Raw genomic sequence first — 23,453 nt, forward strand, 5'->3', positions numbered from 1 at the left:
ATATTACCCATCTTTATGCATAAATTCATTATTGGATAAGTATGTTAAACTTGTGTTTATCTGCTGGTTAGTAGTTTAGAGATCCAGGTGAGCAAGGCAATACTTTTACTGGACTAACTGCTGTTGGAAAGAGAGACAAGCATTCAAGCTTATAGAGAACTGTTCTTGAAGTTCTTCCAGAAGTATTACATTGAATAAATTGTAGGCTAATACCACAATTTGAAAGTTCTTGTATTCTATGTCTGACTCTTTAAATCTAACTTTTCAATGAGGTGAATATTAAATCATAAATAAAGTAGGCTACTGACAACTACATTTTAATTTATATAGCCATTAAACTGTGCGTTCTCTTAAAAGTGGGTCCACTCATGAATCAAAAGTGACAGGCCTTGGAGCAGTGCTTTATCTAACAGAATAAATTGCTGTTCTGCTGCCAGCATTTGTAATATTGTTAAGTTCTAGTCAGAACTCTGGCAGGCACAACAAATTGCACAAGGTTACACTGAAAGTCTGATGATAAAGCAGTATTATACTATTTTTAATTCCTTTATTTTTTAATTTAATTAATTTTAAATTTGTTTTCAGCTGTCTTAAAACATTCAGTTCTTCTTTGGAAAACAGCCAGAAACAACCTGTTAGTTGTCAAGACTGTATGGCCGCATCTGTATGGGAAGCCTCTGTCGACAGATCTCATCTACCCACAAAAGTAAATGGAAAGAGCAATCGGCTCTGTCGACAGACAGCAGCCAGACTGCCCATCCCTCTTTTGACAGAGTGGCTGACTGGAAGCTCTGCAAACAGGGATTCCCAGTGAACTGGAAACCCTGCCTGTCAACGAAAGGGCCCCAGGCCATCTACATGGCTCTTTTATTAACAGAACGCTCTTGAGAGAGGCGTTACACCTGAATGGGGAGGGGTATAACACTGCCGGCAGATGTGCTGGGTTTTGTCAGCAAACTGTTGACAAAGCACATTTTGCGTGTAGGCACTCCACGGGTTTTTCTGACAAAAGCCCAGTTCTGCTGGGAAAAGCCACTCATATAGATGTGGCTTATATAGCTCAGTGGTTTGCGTGTTTAGGCTTGTAAGCCAAGGGTTGTGAGCTCAATCCTTGAAGAGGCCATTTAAGGGTCTGGGGCAAACAGACTACTTAAAAAAAAAAATCTGTCAGGGACGGTGCTGGGTCCTGCTGAGAGGGCAGGGGACTGGACTCCAGGACCTCTCATGGTTTCTTCCAGCTCTATGAGGGGAGGGAGAGAGAGAGAGAGAGAGTGTGTGTGTGTGTGTGTGTGTGTGTAATAATTTTGATAGAATGTCTTTAATAACTAATTAATGTCACTTGTGTTGGAGAGGATTTCTTGCCAATCAACACACAGTCATTTATTATGCCACAACCTGCACATTCTTTTAGAATACCAATCCCCAATGTTTTCCTACCAAATCAAGTATTAAATTCTGGTTAAGACCTTGAATACACTGTCAATTCCCAGACCTACACTAGGTTAAACTAGAGAACATGCAAGTACTATAAAACTACAAGAATATTTTTGTTACTAAACATCCTCTGATTAAAACCCAGGGCATTCAGAATTAAGGTTACTCTTAGAAGAACTTCAAACATTTGAAAATACGGACCTGCACAGCTGATGTGTCCAAATAAGCTTAGTACTACACACATAGCAGAGTCCCTAGACCCAAAATTCTGAACCTTCAGTCTGTTTCTTCCCCACTAGTAATAACAGTGGAAGTTACAAGTGCCTAAACATAAGTTGGATGCCTAATATTAAACATTCATATCTGAAAATTTTGACCTAATTTTTGTCAAGCTACCTTTTGAATAAGGCTATTGCCTCAGTAAGTGTTCTTGATATAGAAAAGCTCAATAAAAATAATCTTTGTATTCAGTCACTTGTTGTACAGTTTAATCATATCTCTTTTTCTACATTGATAAAATAGGAGTCACTTCATCTTCAATATGTATGAATGTGAAACGTAGTTTATACATCAACACAGAGTTAGCAAATGTTACATATACCTCACTGAGGATGGTATCTGATTTTTAAAAATAACTTCAATTTATACTCATTTTTGCTATGAGTATCAAAAGGATAGTGCCAAAGACATCCTTTAATCCAAGATTTATTTAGTTTATATCAAATATATAATCAAATTTAGTTAGTATTTTAATAACTATGACTATTCAGTTATTAAATGTTGAGTTGACTCGGCTTCTATGACTTTATTATAATATTTATTGACTGATCCTAACTTATCTATCACAAGAACGTAAGAATGGTAATAGGTCCATCTAGCCCAGTATGCTGTATTCGGACAATGGCCAATGCCAATGCCATATGTTCAAGGGAGTGAACAGAACAGATAATCATCAAGTGATCCCTCTCCTATCCTCCATTTCCAGCCTCTAGGCTAATACCCATTGATGGACCTAACCTTCATGGATTTATCTAGTTCTTTTTTGAACCCTGTTAAAGTCCTGATCTTCACATCCTCTTACAAGAAATTCCACAAACCTGCTTACGTTGTTTGAAGGAAAAACTTCCTTTTGTTAGTTTTAAACCTGTTATGCATTAATTTCATTTGGTGACCCCGTAGTTCTTATGGTATGCGAACAAATAAATAACTTTTCCTTATTCACTTTTTCCATACCTGTAATGATATTATAGACCTCTATCATAGTCCCCTTTATGCTCCTCTTTTCTAAGCGGAAAAGTCCCATTCTTTTTAATATTTCTTCATATGGCACCCATTCCAAACTCCTAATCATTTTGTTGCCTTTTTCTGAAGCTTTTCCAATGCCAGGCATGACTGGCTGAAGAATGGTTAAACCTATCAGGAAAATTTATGATGATCGTTTTCCATTTATTTAGTCTACGTCATTCTTTATTGTCCTAAATACACTATAAGCTGTTGACTCTCTGAGTGACCACAAGGGGGCACATTGCAACTTTTACAGCCTACCTGTTTCTATTTATAACAGTAGCTCCATGATATGGGTTTAATTATGACAGATCTTTTGTCTTCCTTGATTTCATTCAGAAATTTGTATTCATTTAGGTCCCAGTTCAGGGAAGAATTTAAGCATGTGCTCATTGATTTTCCTGGAATTTAAGCATGCCCTTAAATTTAAGCACATGGTTAAGTGCTTTCTTGAATATAGGGATGACTTGAGGATATATTTGTGTTATGCTGAATCAGACCTTTAATTAGTAAAGTGACAGTTTGCGTGGCTGGCAGTCAGATTATCCAATAGTGTCTGCGTAATGCATTGTAATGTAATTAAAACATAGGATGCAATTCGCTTTATTTTCAAAGGGCTTGGTTCGTGAGGTTATTTACTAAATGAAGTGAAAGGTTTGATGTTTTCCCTCTTCCCTCATTCTTCTGATTTTTTTTCCCTTTTTAATAACCATGTCCTTTTCTAGAAAATAAGCTAAGGTTCCTGGGCACTTGCTGCAGAGAAACAATCCCTTTTTATATAGAGAGAAAGCCGTGCTAGTCTAAATGCTATCAAAACAAAAAAGCAGTAAAGTAGCACTTTAAAGATTAACAAAATAATTTATTAGGTGAGCTGTCATGGAACAGACCCATTTCTTCAACCATAGCCATACCAGAACAGACTCAATATTTAAGGTGTAGAGAACCAAAAAGAGTAATCAAGGTTGACAAATCAGAAAAAAAATGATCAAGGTGAGCAAATCAGAGAGTAGAGGGTGGGTGGGGAGTCAAGAATTAGATTAAGCCAAGTATGCAAAAGAGCCCCTATAATGACCCAGAAGATTCACATCCCAGTTTAAACAACATGCTAATGTGTCGCATTTGAATATAAAGGAGAGTTCAGCAGCCTCTCTTTCCAAAGTAGTGTGAAAAGTCCTCTTCGGTAAGATGCAGACTCTTAAGTCATTAACAGAATGGCCCACTCCATTAAAATGTCGGCTGACCAGTTTGTGGATCAGGAGTGTTTTAATGTGTTTTGTGCCCATTAACTCTTTGTCTAAGAGAGTTTGAAGTCTGTCCAGTATACAAATCATCTGGGCATTGTTGGCACATGATGGCATATATGATGTTAGTTGAGGAACATGAGAATGTGCCTGTGATTCTGTGAATAACCCGGTTAGATCCAGTGATGGTATCGCCAGAATAGATCCCTTTTTTTGTATTCTCCAAGAACTTATCTAGCTGTATTTGTGGTTTTTTTGTAAATTTTCCCCGTTTTCACTGTTGGTGAGCATAGCTCAATCATGTCTAATGGGACCTACCTGTATGCCCTTTTTGGCCGAATAATGGTAAATGATTCTTCCAAAACATTCACTTTTTTCCCCTCTGTTGCTTCTTTTTTGTCTAAGTGGATATTAAATAACCCAGTCTTCCCTTGAACTCCCTGAATCTCTGTCAGCAGAATTCTGATGTAGGACATCTTTGCACCATACTTTTTTTCCCTTGCCTATTCTATTCAATTATTAGCAGAATAAGGCCTGCCAACTAGTCATTTGATGTTATACAGAAACTCTTTGTGCAGCTTACATCGTAAATGTCAAGTATTCATTAGTTCTTAACAGCTTCTATCTATTTTGCTTTGTGGTATTAGTCTTGTACAGGTTTTCCACAGCCATGTGTGTATTGGTACATCTATCTCTTTCTCAACGCTTACTGCCTACAGTTTAGGTATCAAATGCAGTACAACCTTGATTATCCGACCCCTGGTTATCCAACAGTCTGTTTTATCTGACACCACCTGTGATACCTGAGGTTGGATAATCATGCCCTCAGTCCTGGACAGCTGGCTCCATGGCAGCAGACAGCCCACTTTGTGGAAGGGGCTCAGGCTAAACGAAGAACTTTGATCGAGAGTGCTGTTTTGGAGACTGGTTTCATGGAAATCAGTTATTTCAAACCAGCCATGCAGTATAGCCAAATGGGGACTTGGGACTCATTCAAGACTGTTATATTTGCACAAACATGTTTCATGTTTTGGAAATTTAGATGTCCTTTTCCTTGCTTCTGCATCATTAGGGACTGTGTAATAATATTGCACATAATTCAACACTATTGATTCCAGGCTTGCATTTTTCAGTATTGCTAAACAGCGGTATCCATCTAATGAAATGTGTGCAAGACATGTAGAAGGGCTGAGACTTTCTCTAACAAGAGCTGAAAGCTAAAGCTTTGATTTATTTTCTTGGCACCCAGTGCTTCTGTATAAATGACTTGTCAGTGTGAAAAGCATTTGAAACAAAAATAAACTTCGAAGGATCTAACTTGTCAGTGTTTGGAAATGTTTATTATAAGTAATGTGTTCCTAAGTGTCTTTTCTTGGAGGGTGTAGAAGGAATTTTAGTAACAGACTGGTTACCTTTTTCTCTTTCATTTTTTTTGTTTTGTTTTTTTGTTTGTTTTTTGTGTTTTGTTTTTAAATAGTAGTACACATTGGCTGGGGTGAGGGAATTAAACTGGCAAGGAAGTTGGGAAAAGAGTGATGAATGTGGGTGTAAAGTGGAGGGTATAAATGGCTGGAAGTGTTAGGGTACTATAGGAAAATGCCTATCCACCCCCTTTTTTTTGAGGGGGGTGAAAAGTGAGGCATGAGAGGAGTGAGGGAAATAATAATGGGAAGGGTACAGATTTTTACAGTAGTATATTTAGGAGGCATTCTCCTCTCTATGGGAAGACAACAAAATCTGACTTGGAATCAGGCTTGGTAAATAAAAAATATATTTCTGGGGTCATGAAGACCCAGTGGGATGACCTATGGGCCATGAGAAGAGAGAGGACTGAGGGAGCCAACCATAGACAACGTGCAGCTCTCCATTTCATGTTTGCTGGTCTTTGTTCATCCCTCTGTGTCCTGGGAAGAGGGTATAGAGCAGAGACATTCAGGGCACAGTCATGGTTCTAGCTGACACCGGCTGACCAAACAGCTCTGATCTAGCACTTGTGGGAAGCATGTGCATCAAGAAGAAAATCCATGTGAACAAACATGCTGACTTTTTTTTTCCCCTCAGTGATGAGTTGTCCCCTTACTGATGCCTTCAGTTATTTATTTTGGGTGGCTCACTTAGGCTGTCTTGCTTGCTAGAGGAGCTGAACTTAGGCTCAGTGGTCAATTTTAAAGATAAGTACTGTATTTGCTCTTCTTTGTCCCTCTGGCACCTTATCCATCTTTCATGAGGTCTCAAAAATAATTGCTAATGTCTCCAGAATTGTTTCAGGCAGTTCCTTAAGTGCCTTAGGGTGATTTTCATTAAATTTCACTGACTTGAATACATCTAACTTATGAAAATATTCTTTAACCTGTTCTTTCTCTCTTTTTCTTTATGTTCCTTTCCCCGTGTTATTGATACTAATCATGTTAAGTATCTGGTCACAATTTACATTTCTAGTGAAGACTGACACAAAGTAGGCATGAAATACTGCAGTCTTCATTATGTCATCTATTAGTAGTACTTTGTCCATACTAAGTAGACAACTTACACTTTTATTGGCCTTTCTGTTGCTGGTATGTATGTATGTATATATAAAAACCTTTTATCACATTTTGGCTGCGTCTACACGTGCACGCTACTTCGAAGTAGCGGCAGTAACTTCGAAATAGCGCCCGTCACGTCTACACCTGTTGGGCGCTATTTCGAAGTTGAAATCGACGTTAGGCGGCGAGACGTCGAAGTCGCTAACCCCATGAGCGGATGGGAATAGCGCCCTACTTCGACGTTCAACATCGAAGTAGGGACGTGTAGACGATCCGCGTCCCGCAACATCGAAATAGCGGGGTCCTCCATGGCGGCCATCAGCTGGGGGGTTGAGAGATACTCTCTCTCCAGCCCTTGCGGGGCTCTGTGGTCACCGTGGGCAGCAGCCCTTAGCCCAGGGCTTCTGGCTGCTGCTGCTGCAGCTGGGGGTCCGTGCTGCATATACAGGGTCTGCAACTAGTTGTTGGCTCTCTGTATCTTGCACTGTTTAATGAAAGTGTGTCTGGGAGGGGCCCTTTAAGGGAGCGACTTGCTGTTGAGTCCGCCCCTTGACCCTGTCTGCAGCTGTGCCTGGCTCCCTTATTTCGATGTGTGCTACTTTGCCGTGTAGACGTTCCCTCACTGTGCCTATTTCGATGTTGGGCTGAGCAACGTCGAAGTTGAACATCGACGTTGCCAGCCCTGGAGGACGTGTAGACGTTATTCATCGAAATAGACTATTTCTATGTCGCAACATCGAAATAAGCTATTTCGAAGTTGGGTGCACGTGTAGACGTAGCCTTTATGTCCTTTAGTAGGTCTAACTCATTTTGTGCTTTAGCCTTTCTGATTTTATTACAGTATGTTTACGTGCTACATTTTTATACTCATCCTTAGAAATTTGTTCATGTTTCTACTTTTTGTAGGATCCCTTTTTGATCAGGTCTGATGCAGTCAGAGTGACCTCTTAGTATTCTACCCATCTTTCCTTCATGTTGGGGTAGTTCGAGGAACTTGTAAGAAGTTCTTCTGAGCATTTTTTCTCCTTAGGTATTCTTTCCTTGGAAGCTTATCATAAGCAAGTTCATCCACTATATTGAATTGAGTGGGAACCTAAATTTTTTATGATCTCTCCCCTCCTGCCAAATTAAATTTGCCTTTTGAAACTTAACTTTGCTTGTGGTTTGATTCTGATAACAAATTTTGCTTGCTTAGATATTTTTCACAAGGAGGTAATCAAATATTTCTCAGTTTTGCAGGAAATCCCTGAGTTCAGAACTTGTAAAGCATTGACACAGGGAATGCTGAATTGGCATTTCTTAATAGTCAAATGAAAAAAAAATTAAGGTTGGCCACATCACATATTACCAGATCTGAGTGCAGTTTTCTCCATCTTTGTGTGTCATAATTGACTTAACAAACTTATCTGGTTGTGTTCTTTATGCGATAGATTTTGCTGCGTGAGGGATGCAAGAAGATACTTGTTGCAGACTCACTGTCCTTGTTGAAGAAAATGCACCGAACTCAAATGAAGGGTGTCCGTGTGGATGGTTGGTACAAACAAAATGCAGTAGTCTCCAAAACTACATTTTTTGCTTTTTAAATATTGGTACCCAGCCAAGGGCCATATTAGAAGCTTGCCATGGGGCTGAGCCTCATACCTAATTTACATACATTGGAGTGGGATGCTGCTAGAACTTATCTTTACTGAGGAATTCTTATCCTCTGGAAAGTACAGGTAGTCAATGTCCATACTTGATCTGAGAAGTCTCTGCTCTGATCAAGGTAAAAGTATTGCCTCCTGGGAACCTGTTGGCTACTCAAATATGCCCTTACTGAGAATATGTAACTTAAACAAGAAATTACAATGCAGCTTTCAAATATATCTGAAACTATTTCAAAAGTACCAGTGGTGATGAAGTCCGAAGTTGTGTAACTCCGAGGAAATGCCATGGTATTTCCAACAGGAGAGAGCCTGACATTTGCAAAGTTAGAGCATCAGAGCTTCTCACACAGCATGCTGTACATGGAAGAACCCGCCATATCACTTTCAGACCTCTTTCTGTGAGTTTGTGGTTCTGATCTGACTGTCAGTCACGGTACTTAAATGGTCCATTCACCACAGAATTTGAGCACTTTATTACATATTTTCATGATGAAAATAAGGCTGCTCCTGTTTCAAAGTTAATTTTTCTCAAGATTGAGCAGTGGATGCTGGAATTTCTGTAATAAAAACAGGGTTCATGTCTGTTTGAGACTTAATGATAGTGTGGTCTTTGTCCCTAATTTTTAAATGCTCTTTCTTTCTAACAGAGGAGAATATCTGCGAATCATGTCTTTCCCCTATACTTCCTACAGGTAGGACATTCAGTGACAAAGAGATCATGTGAGAGAAAATCCTTTCTTAGGAAATACAGATACAAAATTATTGTTGTTCATGGACTAAACCTCTTACTGCTGAGTATTTGAAAATGCGTGGCTTCATTCAGTGCTAAGTTATTGGCATTTATCGTAGACTGCAGTTTTAAAACATTTTCTCAAGTTATCACTGAAAATTAGAAATTATAACAAAGCCTAAAAAGAGATATTTTGAAAAGGTGCTATGTCACCAAAAACGTATGGTGGTGATGCTTGTTCACTTACTTGTCCATCAGCATGAGAAGGTTACAACTTGATTCAATGTTGTAAGTTGGCCTGAGCCCTCCAATTGAGAATACTTTTGACTTAAGTATTTGAATAAGATTACTTTCTTCTCAATGAAAAAGCCAGATAGTGAGCATTCGAGGAAGCATTTTAATATCAGTTTTGGTTTTTCTTCATCATTTGCCAAATTAATGTTGATGTGGCGTAAAAGAGAAGGTAAGACTGAAATGGGGTGTTCAGTCAGACAACAAGCTGGATTCACAGTGTGACTCTACTGTGTTGACCAACATCAAGCTTAGCACAGGCTTCTGGTGGTAGAGAATCTGGCGCAGTGGAGGATGTTCCAGTGATGGACGGTTGCCTGTTTTTAATGCATTCTACCTCAGAGACAGCTGCATGTTAGTGATTGGTGAAGTGATACTTCTGTATATATGGGCAAATTATGTCCTGTGAAAGTTATTCAGATGCTTATCAGTTGGCTGAATTTTCATGTGGACATCAAAAGGCACAGCTGTAGAAAAAAGAATTGCAGAATGAGCAAAACAAGGTATTTTCCCCAGCCTTGTTGTCAGGAATGATTGAACTGTTTTAGCTGACATCCTTCCCTGCTCCCACCCCACCACCCCACCCTGCCCTATCAAAACCACCAAAGAAATTAAAAAATCAGTCTTAGGCAGACATGCAGCATAGAAAAGTTCCGTCCAAATGGATCAAGTTTAGCAAAGCTGTAAGCCCAGTGCTGGAGGACGGGGAGGAAGGAGGTTGGCCAAAGGAGGCAATTGCACAAGGGGCCCAACATTTCAAAGAGGCCTGGAGCTCTCACCTATCACTGGTGCTATTGTGGTGGTGGCTGGAGCACTTGACCCCTTTGAAACACCACAGAAGTGCTCCTCCATGCAGCTCTGAGGGCTTGTGGGGATGGGCAGCACCATGCACCGGGGAGCGCTAAGGGCTGACTGCCCTCATCCCTGCCCCCTTCTGCCCAAGGTTCTGCTCTTTTCAGGCTGCAGAGCGACGCCCCCACGCACACCCTGCTCCCAGGCCCATGGTGGCTGTCAGCTCCATTGATGGAAGGTGTCGGGCAGTATTAACTCTGAGGCTACCTGTGCCACCTATAATCTGTAAATTTTTCAGAATATGTTCAGCTGAAGGACATTAATGTTGTTGTTCTGCATAAATGATGGAATATGTCAGTAGTGTCTTTTTCGTAGGTACATTTATTATAATCATAATAAATTTAAACAAGCTACGTTGTTTTACTATTTCATTGTAATGTGTTTATTTTCTTCCCCCACACCAGATGCATCCAAATCCTTCAGTGTGACAGTGTTCCATTGCAGGCATATGTTTCATAAAGAGTGCCTTCCCATACCTAGCCCAGTAAGCAACCAACTTAATCTCCATGGATATGAGAAATCACCCTTATCAAGGACAAAAGAACAAATGCTTTGCTTTTGCCATCCACAGAGAAGGGCACATGTTTATCGAGGATTATAAAATTATTATTATAATTATACCTGACTATATCTCAGTATGTGTTTAGGAGAAGAGTGGTTAACCAAACTGCAACCAAAATACGTATAATTTAAATTAAAAATGCTGCTTTTAGATAAGACAAATATTTTGACTTTTCTCAAATCTAAACATGAAATGTATTTTAGAGATTTAGTGAATGAGCAATTTGATTTTTTTAAAAGCTTTTTCATTGTAGTTCTCTGACCCGTTTTACTTTAATTGAATTCCAGAATAAAATAAGAAATTTACATTCAGTGACTTGTTCTGCAGAGGAAAGCATCTTCATATTTTAGTGAAGAAATATTTAAATAACTTGGTTTATGTTCACTTTTCTCATTTTTTTTAAATCAAATTCTTTGGCAGTAAAGTGAAAACACAATAAACAACTTTATGCAATATGGCTGTGGCCACACTTGGCCAAACCTTCAACATGGCCATGCTAATAGCCAAACTGAAAAATACTAATGAGGCGCTGAATTGAATATTCAGCGCCTCATTAGCATTTGCACTCTTCGAGCCACAGCGCTTCGAAAACACTGCTTTCAAACATGCGTAGCTATATGAGGGTCCTTTTCAAAAGGAATCCTCACATTTCGAAATCTCCTTATTCCCCTCAGCTGAGAGGAGTAAGGGGATTTTGAAATGTGCAGGGTCCTAAAGGACCCCTGTGTAGCTGCGCCGAGCTATGCGTTCAAGGCACTAAATATTCACTTCAGCGCCTCATTAATATTCTTCAATTTGGCCATTAGCATGGCCATTTTGAAAGTTTGGCCAACTGTGGCCACAGACAATAAAAATTGGACAGGGATTTTAGAAGTAAAAACATCAGAAAGTTAAAAGAAGACAATCAATTGGTACTGAAGATTTTTATTTTTAGCTAAAGCGCTTTTTGTGCGAAAGTCAAGTCATTGTCTAAAGAACTCTTCCCTCTCTTTTACTAGTGTGTTCCCATAATTAATAAATCCTCTTAATTTTTTCTCTTGAAAACAGTTATTTGTTGTTGGACCAGGCAATATTCACTAGCAGTAGTCATTATGAATTGAATTATCTGAAGAATTGTCAAATTTTGGCTAAAAGACCAGAATGTCAAAAGCCAGTCTGAATTACTGCTCCTAGACAGAGAGGGCTGGGGATTTGTTTAAAAAGTTGACATTTATTGTAATTGGTACTGTGGGAGTCTCAATATTCTTTCGTTTAGTTATCGTTACACAGAATTTCTGCTGAGTACTGGCTGTTTGTGGTTGCATCAGTTATAGATATAAAAAACTTATTTAATGCATATAGTCATAGTGGGGCATATTGGAGGAAGAATAATGCAAAAGTAAGGAATATATGTGGGTAAAAACATGAGTTTAAAATGTTTGATTTGGATAGCAAAACAGAGAGAGACTGGCTCAGATCCTCAGCTAGTGCGAATCAGCATAGCTCCTTTGAAATCAATGAAGCCATGCCAATATACACCATCTGGGGATGTGGCTCAGAAACCCACCCACAGCAAGATCCACCAGCACAGATCTTCCAAACAGCCAGGACTGCGCGCCAAGTTATTTATGCTGTCTTTGTTCCACAGAGATATTCACATAAGTGTTTAATCCTCACAAGGGCAGAATTTGGCTTCCATATATGTTTGTTATATACATACACTCTGTTCTGAAGTGTTTCTCTCAGAGCACTTCAGTGACGAGGAGGAATATGCTGCTGCTTGGCTCCATGCATAATACATTCTGTTGTACCGCTTTCCTGTGTATATTTGTATGTGTGAACATGCACAGGAGAGCTTATTAGTGAGCACATGTAGAATTCATGGAGTGACTTATATTTACCTTCCCAAATTCTAAAATAAATTTTCTTATAACAGTTGTCTTCTTGCAGAATACAGAGAAATATTTCACTAATGTCCCTTTTTTTAAATTTGCAGATGTCCCCATTGTCATTCTGCAACATCTGCAGTGCAAAGCACAGAGGACCAGGCAGTGCAATCTTGGAGATGAAAAAATAGCATTGTCAGCACATGCTCACGCATGTCTGTGACAACCTTTTTGTGGCTCTGTGCCGTGCCATTGATGATGATGCTGTTAAGAGATTGTGTATAAGTCTGAGCATGATTTAAAACAAATGTCTATAAGTTATCCAATTTACTGAAATCTCCTCCTGTACCTCCAGAAAGAAAAAGTGGCAAAACCATATATATATATTCACCTGATATGTCTCGGTTACATAATGCAGATTTCACCAGTCATGTGTGTTGTTTAATAAATAATGAAAATATAAACCTAAGTGGAAAAAAATGAATTTGGAGATTTTTCTTGGTACATATTACAGAATACGTGTACCACAGTTGGATATTTGTATGCAAGTTCAGCATAGATGATTCTCGTTGCTTTCAGTGGGACTCTTCAAATAATCAAGTAGGAGCAGTTAGGAAATGCCTTCCTGAATTGATACCCAAGTAAATGAGTTATTAAGTTCCTGTGACTGTACATTTTCACCCTCTTGTTAAAACTGTTTTTTAAAATATTCTTGCAAACATGACCTCCATGGTGCTTTGGTCTGGTTCATTACTATAAGTTAAGCAAACCATTCTGGTTTTGTGGTGGTAGTTTGTTTGTTTTTTTTTTCTGGAAAGTTTCAGATGTTACCACTGAGCACCTTTAGTCTGTTGCTTAATAACTAACTACAGTATCTCTCTTGAGTTGCTCAAGTATAGAACATCTGGGCTTTACAAAAAAAAAAAAAAACTTCCAAAAGCTTCCTGTGACATGATAAACCAAAAGAGAGAGAGTCAAATAACTAGTTTTTTCAAACAAAAGGTAGTGAATTTTTTGTTTCCCTACCACTTTTCTGATTGTTGACATACAACATAGAGATCCAGAGGGTCTCGATCTTCAAAAGAATAACTGATGATAAAATCTCTCAAATTTATACAGGCAACACTTCAGAATTATTGACACTTCCTAGTATACAGAAGGTACATGCAGTGTACGTGAGCACTCCAACTGATCACTCTTATCAGATGACATTGTCAGCTGCTCAGCTGATGTACGCTGGCAGCGGAGCAACGCTAACCTACATCATCATCTGATGACGTGGGCCAGAATATGTAACAAATCAGTGTTTAATCCTTTTTCATCCCCTGTTTATGCTTTACAAATACATTTATAAATGGGCTTTGCTACCTCTGGCAATAGCAATGTTGTATATCAGTTAATATTGGAAATATAATTGAAGTGTTTCATTAGAAATAGTTTATCTTCAAAGAAGCCACAGATGTAAGCAGTGAAAATGATCCTGTAAGTGAATACTATGATAAGGCATCCCTCCAGACAGAGCAGACTTTGCAAATATATCTTGTTTGTGCTAGCCAAACGTAGAAGAGCTCATTATCTTCTTCCTTAATAAGGTGATGGATGCATAGAGCTGGTATGGAATCATTTGATTGTGAGCTTTTAAATTGTATGCTGCATCCCTGTTTAATGTCTAAAACCATAGCTTTCAACTTGTGGTCCACAGACTGTTGAGGGTCCACAGACAATTCCTAAGATTTCCAAAGGGATCTGGATCACCATTTGAAATGATTTAGGAGTCTGCAAGTGAAAAAAGCTCAAAAACCACTGGTCTAAAATATTCAGCAACTCTGTTGCTTTTCTTTTAATGGTCAGATTTGGACTGAGAGGTAGCTGTAAAAAGTTACATAACATTTCAGCAGCGGCAAGAATAGAATTTATTGAAGCTCCAGTGAAATGCTGAGTTGTCAATCAATTTATCAATGTGGCTGCAGCCCAAGGTAAACTAACTTCTAAAGATACATAGGAATAAGCCCTCAGAACAATTCCTATCTAGTCCTTTATCAACTGGGACCAATGCCGAGTGCTTCTGAGGAGCAGTAATGAATTGCAGGTAGAAAGGGATGGCTGAGCTTTTTTTACTCAGGTGTCCTGGCCAGGTAAACTTATTTCAACAATGACTCGGCTTCAGTTAATTTTCTCAGTCTTCCTGTTTTACTTTGAGAACCACACATTTGCTTTGGGATATCGGTGGTTTTAAAGCCTTGCTTCTCCTGTCAGTTGCATGCAGACAGTTCCCAGTGAAGTTAGATATTGGACCCTTGAGTGAAATCCTAGTCCCAGGGAAGTAAGTGGGATTGTTGTTGATTTCACCACAGGACTTCAAAGGCACTGTAAAATCACAGTGTGGGGGGTTCATATCTATTGTTAGTTCGGTGACTCCATATCAGATATGCTCTTTTCATAAATAAAGACATTTTATTACTCACCAGCCCTGGACTCAGTACAGGTCAAGCCAGGGTCTTTCCTTCCCCATGTCATTGATAAGGTAAAGGATTAGTGCTGTGCAATGCCCAGTGCTTTTCATCTTATTACACCCTCAGTGGTATCTTGTCTGTCCTATCGCCCTCAGGCTAGAACTTAGTGGGCATTCTGTTCATACACAGAGAGCAGCAGAATGCAGCTCACTCAACTGTTTTGGCTGCAGTGGTAACAGAACTAAAAGGGAGTTACTATATGTCACTGAACTCGGAGACCGTAACTCTAAATAAGCATGTGGCAGTCAAGAAGAAATGTTCAGCCTTTAGTTGATTTACAGAGCAAGACTCATACTTCTAAAGTGACAGTCCCACCGTGACAGTTCCTTCCCTGTCATTTTGACTAGGGGTGTAAACTGATTAACTGATTAAACCGGAGGTGGGGGATAGCACTCCAGCCTGGCTGGGCTGGAGCCTTCCCTGTGCCAGGGGTGGGGGCTATGCAAGCTTGGAGTGCCCTTGCCCATGGCGTTCCCAGGCCAGGCCCACTGCAGATGTGGGCTGCTCTAGTTGTACTGGAGCACGCCCTCTTCCCCTGCAGCCGCAGTGGCCCTAAGAGGGTGGAGCAACCCCCTGCTTGCAGTGGGGAGTGGGCTGCTCCAGCCCTCCATTGGTTAACCATAACCAGAAAGCCTCATCTGTTTAGGATGAGGCTAACCAGTTGAACATTAACATCCCTAATTTTGACCTATACTGTGGTCATATATCATGGATGCTCATTGCAAATGACTCCTGTTTACAAATTTATCAAGCAAAGGAAGATAGAGAAGCAAGGTATATTTTGTAAAAAATGTAAAACAATAGGATGCCTCCCTGCAGTGTCCCCAGATGTCAATACTGTGGGCTGGTTATATGATGTGGGCTAGTGCGTTTCTACTTAAAAAATTTGATTATTGTCCGCGTGTGTGTGTGTGTGTGTGTGTGTGTGTGTTTGTTTTGTCCAGGTTGTCACCATATATTACAGGCAGATATTGTTAAATGCACCATTTCACTACCTAATTGCTTCAGTTGTGTGAATTTTTGTAATGCCTGAAAGGAATTGGACTAGTGTGCGTAAACTTTTATTTCCACCTGTTTCACATCTTCTCTATTCTCACCAATGACTGCAAGGGTATAAAACATAGAAATCACTCAGAAGGAGCCATCCTGCTCAAATACCCTTTGTCTTGTCAGGCTTTCATGGAAACAGAAGCATTCCCTTCCTTTGTCCCCAGAAGTTAATTGTCTCACTTATGAAAGGGGGTGATTCCCTGACTGAGAGCTAAGATGAAGCAAAATGGGAAGGCAGATCTGAAAAAAGTAAAAGTAAGTGGAAATAAATAGTACTTGCAATCTACCCTAAAGGTAGTCCAAGAGAAATTCTGCCAGACCATCTTGAGGAGAGCTGCCTTCTCACCAAAATCCCTTTCCTATTGTGGTTATAGCCTCCCAAAACAGTCAAGGAAAGTGGGATATGACCCAATTCTAATCACTTATGCCAATGTAAATGAACTTAGAATCAGACTACAATGGTGAGATTTGATTTCTCAAGTGCTTAGAGCCTTGATTAGGAAGTTATTTATATAAGAATGTTAAAACCCAAATTTGTCCACAATCGGAACGTGTTGGATTGCATGAAATTTTATCAAATACGGTATTTTGCCAAAGCAAGACTTTTTTTTTTTCCTGGAAACTTGCCAGTTTCAACAGCATTTGCTGGGAAGGTGCTTTCTGTACTGGGCTCTCTGGTCACATCTGACCAATGAGGCAGAGCAACTATTTTGACATGCTATTTCTTCAGAAGTGTTTGCAGGATTGGAACAAAAATAAACTTTATAAATCCTGAGAGATCACTTCCAGACAGTGTCGTTAAAGCGTTTTACATGAGTTCTTAAAATTCTGTTTTTACAATATAAATGTATATGCAAGAAGACAATACAGCAGCATTTTTTCATTATACAAACCAGAAACACCTTCCTGTGTGTGGCCTTATGTGTACTCTCTGCCTTGTATTTAAGTGAATTGCTTTAATAAAAGCATTCTGGTGAGCTTCAAGTATTTTTAGCCAAAAAGTGCCCCAACTCCTCCGGTTTGTTTTTATACCCAGCTCCTGTGCTCATTTGTTGTGTGTCTCATTATCTAGAATCTATAGTGCCAGAAGTTTGCTTGTGTGCACGTTTCAGAGAGGTAGACATATTAGTCTGTTCCAGCAAAAAAAAAAAGTCCTGTGGCACCTTAAATCTAATTCATTTACCTGGGCTTAAGCTTTTGTGGTCTGGACTGCAATATCTCATGTGGTCCTCTATTGCATTCCAGCTTGTATGTCACTTATTACCACATCCAAAAAAATTAGAATGTGGTATCTAAGCAAAGCCCTTTTTTAATCTTAATTTCATCTTTCTGCGACATTAAGTAATATGGTGTCCCTTACTGTAGCATCCAGATGCTCAATCGAGTTATATTGATCTGTTCAGCAGTGTTTGCTGAGGACTTCCTAATAGATTCTCCACTTCATCTTTTCCTGATTCTTAGAATCTCTGATTTTGCTTTGTTTGTTTTGTTTTCTCCTCTGCTGCTGTGTTGTTTCCTCTTTATGTGGGAAAGACTTTGTAATTAAGTCTGTCCTTCAATGTACTTGGCAATTCAAATTTTGTTTGTCTGCTCTCTTCTGGTTCCTTGTTTCATAACCAGTTTTGGTAAAGTGCCAACTTATGCTGCAAACACTTTAGCACTTCCACCACCTGGGGGCAGTTTCTCCAATACAGCTAACAGTCCAATAGGGAAATTCGCAAATCTGAATTGCTGAAATCTCATTACTAGATTTCACACTTCTGGGAATAACTCACAAGCAATAAAGGGAGCCAGTTTTCTCAAGTGCTTTTAATTAATGGGGACCGCACCATATACTTTTAAATGTTTTATAAAACACAATCACTGGACATTTCCATGTCCACTTTCCAAGCCAAGAATAGAACCCAGAAATCCTGATTCCGCCAATAATTTAGCATTGTACATTAAATTGAAGTTACCCCCTGGTGAGGTGTGGACCATCTTTATGGCTGGTCCAGCTAAAAAGCAATTTCTATTCTATGCATCTAAAAAGGCCCTCTGAACATACATTACCAGCAGAATGTGGACCATGGGTCTTCCATTTTCCAGCACAGACCTCTTCCACTTTACCAGAAAGAGTACCTTTTTTTTTGTTTTCCATTTTAAAAGTGGGATTATTTGGTTGACACAATGAGCCATGTTTTTTAAAAAAGATATTATGTTAAAAATCCATGCAGCAACATTCAACACAGATGTTCCATATTTCAGACATTTGTCACACACCTCAATGACTTACATCACCTATTGGCAGATTTGAAGTTAGAGAGCTTTGTCCCTCTGTCGTGTGACCATGGTAGGGATACACAAATCTCAAGGTGCCTAAATCACTGATGTTAATGGGAGCTGGATGCCTAAATACCTGCTGAGGAGCTAGGTGGAAGTGACTGTTCCTCACACAGAACAAGGAGCTTCAGTCAACTAAGGAAAAGAGCAGGGATAATACTCTTTTCCTTCATTTTGCTCTGGCTTAGATCCTTTGAGGGCCATGTTCAGCATGGCTTCTCACTGAATGTTTATAAATGATGGACATGGTATATTTAGGGTGGATACGGATGAGTCTCTTTCTTGGAGCAGACCTCTTCCAAATGCAAAATCTAAATCAGTTAGTTTTCTTCCGGTAGAACTTAAATATAATCTATAGAGGGGGTAATAAAACATTTGGTGAGTAAGTGATTATAATTATGCAGGCTTTACACCAACTTCCCCTATTATCTGTAGCTCTTTGCTTTTTGGAAGTCTCACGGTCTATTGGCATCAAAAATTAATTTTCTTTTGGCACCAGATAAATACTTAGATGCTGCTTGTTCTGCTTTTCAAGTCAACACTTGTTTCCTTTTGCTATAATCCAAAATTAAATTATACTGAAGAAAAAATTGGAAAAGTTTAAGACATAAACATACAGAAAAATGGGATCATTTGTTTTTGGGTGGGGACGATTTTGGTTCTGTTGGTGCAGCACCTGGGAGAATGGGGTGCCATACCTACAGAACCAAAATGGTCCTCACACCAAAAACAAATTGTCTTCATCTCTCTGCATACATGTCATGAAGCAAACCATGACAAATGCATTTGCACTAGGAAGAACTGGGAAACATTCCTGGAAAAATCAGGTAGCAATTGAGTTCACAATTACCAGATTCTAGTTTGTTTCATTGCAGCTTCCTATAGCAGTCTGGACACCAGTGAAATTAGATTTTTGGCACTGCCATCTTCCACTACATCCAGCAGTTTTTGCTGCTTTTTATGTTTCTGACCACATTAGTGGTGGAGCAGTGTAGCAGAGCCCCACAATGCACCAGATTCTGGATAATTTTCCAGTAACTTGGCATAGCGGCTAGTGGCAGAAGTGTCTTGGAATAAGTGGAAAGGGTGGCATGACCGGGGGGGTGGGGAAATGGTGCTGGAGAAAATGATAGAAGAGAGATCTTTTCTCCTACTCTTGGTTAACCTGTGATCCCACAGGATGTATTTCCTGTTAGATAATGAGAAGAGATTATAGCAGAACTTCAGAGTTTTGAACCAACGGGCCAACCCCATACCTCGTTTGGAACCAGAAGTATACAATCAGACAGCTGCAGGGAGATGCCCACACACACATACAACAACAAAAAGGGAGGGGAACTTGCTGTGCTTGTTTCATGTAAATTAAAGTTAAGCAACATTTTTTCTTTCTGCATAGTGAGGTTTCAAAACTACTCATGTCACTGTTCAGTTGTAAACTTCTGAAAGAGCAAGCATAATATTTTGTACAGAGTTGTGAACATTTCAGAGTTGCGAATGACTTCCATTCCCAAGATGTTCTTAACTCTGAGGTTCTGTTGTATTATCTAGCCTTCAATACACTGACTGCAGCCTGTAGCATCAAGGCAGTTGGCTTGAGGGTTTCCGGTGGTATTTAAACATGACCCATATATTCAAATTTGGACAAGTCTTCCAAGGTGAGAAGGGGCCAACAGTTTGTGTGGGACAAAGAGGAGGTGTTGCTGTGTTTGATAGCAGGGGGAGGGGAAAGAAAGCATGTGCAGGGAAGCAAGAACAGGAAAAGAATGAAGGTCTTTTTCTTTCCTACTTGCCTAGAGGCAGAGGAAGAACTTTAACTTAGCAAAGCTGATTGTCATAACGATGGGGATTAAGAGCTGATATTGGCAGCCACACAAAAGAAGCCATTTGCAGTACACACAGAGAAGTTGTATTGGTCCTACAAACTCAGACTTTAGGTTACGTGTTCATGAGTGCCATCCAGTTTACCATAGAGGAATCTCCTCAGAATGGGGATGTGCCACTATCCAAGTTGCAGTGGGAAAGGCTGCTTTTGGGCAGGTGTCATCAATAACATACTAAAAAGGGCTGCTGCAAACTCATCTCTTCCCCAATTCTGACTTGCATGTGAATTAGCATAACCTGCCAGATTCTCCCCTTTTTTTAAATGCACATCTCTCTCACCAAGAATAAATTGTTGCCGTGTTCACTGAAATCCTGTAAGGATGGGATGCGCCCTGCTTACCGGAATGCTCCCTCGAATGCTGTAGTGGTGAATTTGTGCCACATTCAGAGGAGAAACAATGAGTAGTATGCTCAGGAGTTTGCTAGCACACAAATGGGCCCTGTACTCATACATATTTAACAGTGGTGTCCAATAGCACTGTGCAGACGGAGAGAGAGATGAACCTCTCTACTATTTTTCCACTCTGTATTACATCTGCCAAAGTAAAGGGTTTGCCAAACGGAAAGGAATTAGGTAAGGAGGGAATGTAGTTTTATTTGCATGGTTGAGAGCCAAATAATATACAACTAATTAATTTTCAAATATAGTAGCTAGCTTTTAGAGTGTGCTCCTAACCAATATTAACCCTGTGAGTGCTTGTTTTCTAATCCCAATTTTAGTCCTCCACCTGTTGCACATGATGGCTTCTCTGCCTACCTGATCTCTACTGCCAGTCCAGCTCTCCACTTGGTTCCACTTTTCCTCTGTGGTGACTTCTCCTCTGCTTCCTTTGGTGTGAATTCCCAACAGACCTGCTTTTCCATGGCTGCACTTGAAGTCCTAGATCCTGTTTAATCCACGGCTGCACAAAATGGGGTTTGAAATGCCAGCAGCCTCAAGTATTCCTTCCATACACACCAACTTCTGCTGTTCCTGCTCCATAATGGTGGAAAACATTAGCAAGGACTTCCTGGTGTATCTAATGCCAGCATATAGAAGCTGACTTCTGGCAAGCAAGGAATTTAATCGGTGAGTAGACTGCACAGAGGAGAGCAGGGCAGAAAAACTACTACTACTTACTTAAACCCTTGTACTCCGAGTGGAGCATGGGTCATCGACACGTCTCCTCCTCTTCACTCTGTCTTGAGACAAAACTTCTAGCTGGCTCCAAGTGTACCCCCGTTGTTGTCCTTCAATCTCAGTAGATCTTCACATTGTCCAAGATCTTCCTTTTTTGTGTTTTCCTTGCAGATTCAATGTGAAAGCATGACAGACTAGCCATCCCCCCTTTCTTCTCCTGATATGAACATCAAGTGGTTCTTGTTCTGCTCTGTTCCAAAGCTCCACAAAAAGAGCTTCAGAGAAAGGTGGGCCCTTAAATGGAGCAGATATCCATAACTGAGGGTCTTGTGGAATGGTTTCCCTTTGAATAAAAAAATCAGTAACTGTGGGCCAGGAAGCACGTTTTGTGGTGTAATGCTCTCAGAGGTAACAGGTGCCTGCAAAGGGATAGGTTGTAGGGAGGTCACCCAGGAGGACAGGGACGGGGCACGTGTGGACACCACATTTAGCAATTAAAATGTTGGCAGGAGCACAGGAGGGTAATGCACCTCTGGAGTGCTTGCATGAGTCACCTACGATAATTTTACATAGGTTTTCATACTGTGCTTATCACCATAGTATCTGGACACCTTTCAGGGCTGCATTAAGCTACAGGACTGTAAACCTGTTGTGTTTGTTTTCTCATTCTCTCCCAAAGAGAAGCATGAGCTGTTGAGCGTGTTGTGGGGGACTTTTAAAAATTGCACAAATGTGTGTGTGCGTGTTCGCACACACATGCACCCTGCTATAAATTTATTAGGAAGGTGGGGTCAAAGAAATATACTTGGATCAGAAGTTGGTGCAGTTTGTGATGATAGCTGGTTCCTGGTGGAGTTCATTCCATGATCTTGGGCCACACTGCAGACATAATTTGGACTCTTGTGCAAACCAGTTTTATTCTTGTTGTAGAGCGTTCCACCGGGCATACAGCTGAAAGCTCTCTGATATTCTCTACACCATGGAATTAAGAACTTGGTCCCAGGAAGTGCAGTGCTTTGAAAATAAGGATCAAGCTCTTGAATTTGATTCAAAATTCTATGGGAAGCCAGTGTATGGAGTGGAGACCAGGCATGATGTGCTGGTGTAGTGAGCAAATATACACTGTAGTTTCCAAAGCATTGAAACCTTCATGCCTAAAGCTATTGCATTGCTGTAGTCCAGTCAAAAATAATGGGTGACTGAGGCCAGCTTGCCATTCACCAGGATCGGAGATAATCTCCAAGCCAACAGCTGATGGTAGAAAGTTGTACTTGCAGAGGTTACTACACAAGAGTTCAATTTAATCAGTCTTTTATGTGGGTTACAGCCAGAAATACACACACACCTCTGTTTCTCTGGGCAAGCATAGGGACATACCCTACTCAGATGGTGTCCTTGTTCAGAAATCCCCCAGTAACCCTTCCAGCCTAAGAAGGGATCTGCTTCCTTTCAGAATCACACAGAATCCCACCTTCTGATTTACTTCTTTCAAGTCAGACTACCTGTAACCAACCCGTGGCCCACTGCCTTTGGAATCTAGTGAAACCATATAGTGCCACATCATACTCTGGGCCACACAGCTCTGATAAGATGACTGCCTCACAATATCTCTTCAAGGCCCCTCTGAGCGGTAACCTCAATGGCTAATGAAAAAGTAGCCATTGGCCCCTTTTACTGCAGTGACAAACCAGATGAGAGATTATCAAAACAAAAAGCAGTCAAGTAGCACTTTAAAGACTAGCAAAATAATTTATTAGGTGAGGTTTCATGCTTCCATCCTGCACACATAACTAGATCCATTGTTTACAGTCAAGCTCTTAGATACAATCACATTTGCTCTGATCCAATTGACAGAGACCAAAAACTACATGATCTTTACCAAATATTCATAAACCTGAACTACCCACCAGGAGAAGTAAAAAAACAAATTGACAGGGCCAGATGAATACCCAGAGACCAGCTACTCCAAGATCAGCCCAAAAAAGCCAAGAACAGAACACCACTGGTCATCACCTACAGCCCCCAACTCAAACCACTGCAACAAATTATTAAAGACCTACAACCTATCCTTAATCAGGATGCCACACTCCAGAAGGCCCTAGGTGACATGCCTGTTCTCTCTTACGGACAACCTCCC

At 40.1% G+C, this 23,453-nt stretch overlaps 1 protein-coding gene across 3 annotated transcripts in view; it reads left to right on the top strand.

Moving 5' to 3' along the window:
- Window positions 1-13,238, top strand: part of VPS41 (VPS41 subunit of HOPS complex) — a 184,375-nt gene extending 171,137 nt beyond the window's left edge. Inside the window, exons 25-28 of one of the 3 annotated variants that reach the window (XM_074988089.1) lie at window positions 7,915-8,014; window positions 8,778-8,822; window positions 10,408-10,487; window positions 12,541-13,238. In XM_074988089.1, coding sequence (XP_074844190.1) covers window positions 7,915-8,014; window positions 8,778-8,822; window positions 10,408-10,487; window positions 12,541-12,621 — 306 coding nt within the window. In that variant the 3' untranslated portion in view covers window positions 12,622-13,238. The remainder of the gene's footprint in view (window positions 1-7,914; window positions 8,015-8,777; window positions 8,823-10,407; window positions 10,488-12,540) is intronic. The other 2 variants (XM_074988088.1, XM_074988090.1) reach the window with 2 other exon arrangements.
- The last annotated feature ends 10,215 nt before the right edge of the window (window positions 13,239-23,453 follow it).

Source organism: Carettochelys insculpta, chromosome 2 (genome assembly GCF_033958435.1).
Source record: "Carettochelys insculpta isolate YL-2023 chromosome 2, ASM3395843v1, whole genome shotgun sequence".
Taxonomy (NCBI): domain Eukaryota; kingdom Metazoa; phylum Chordata; order Testudines; family Carettochelyidae; genus Carettochelys; species Carettochelys insculpta.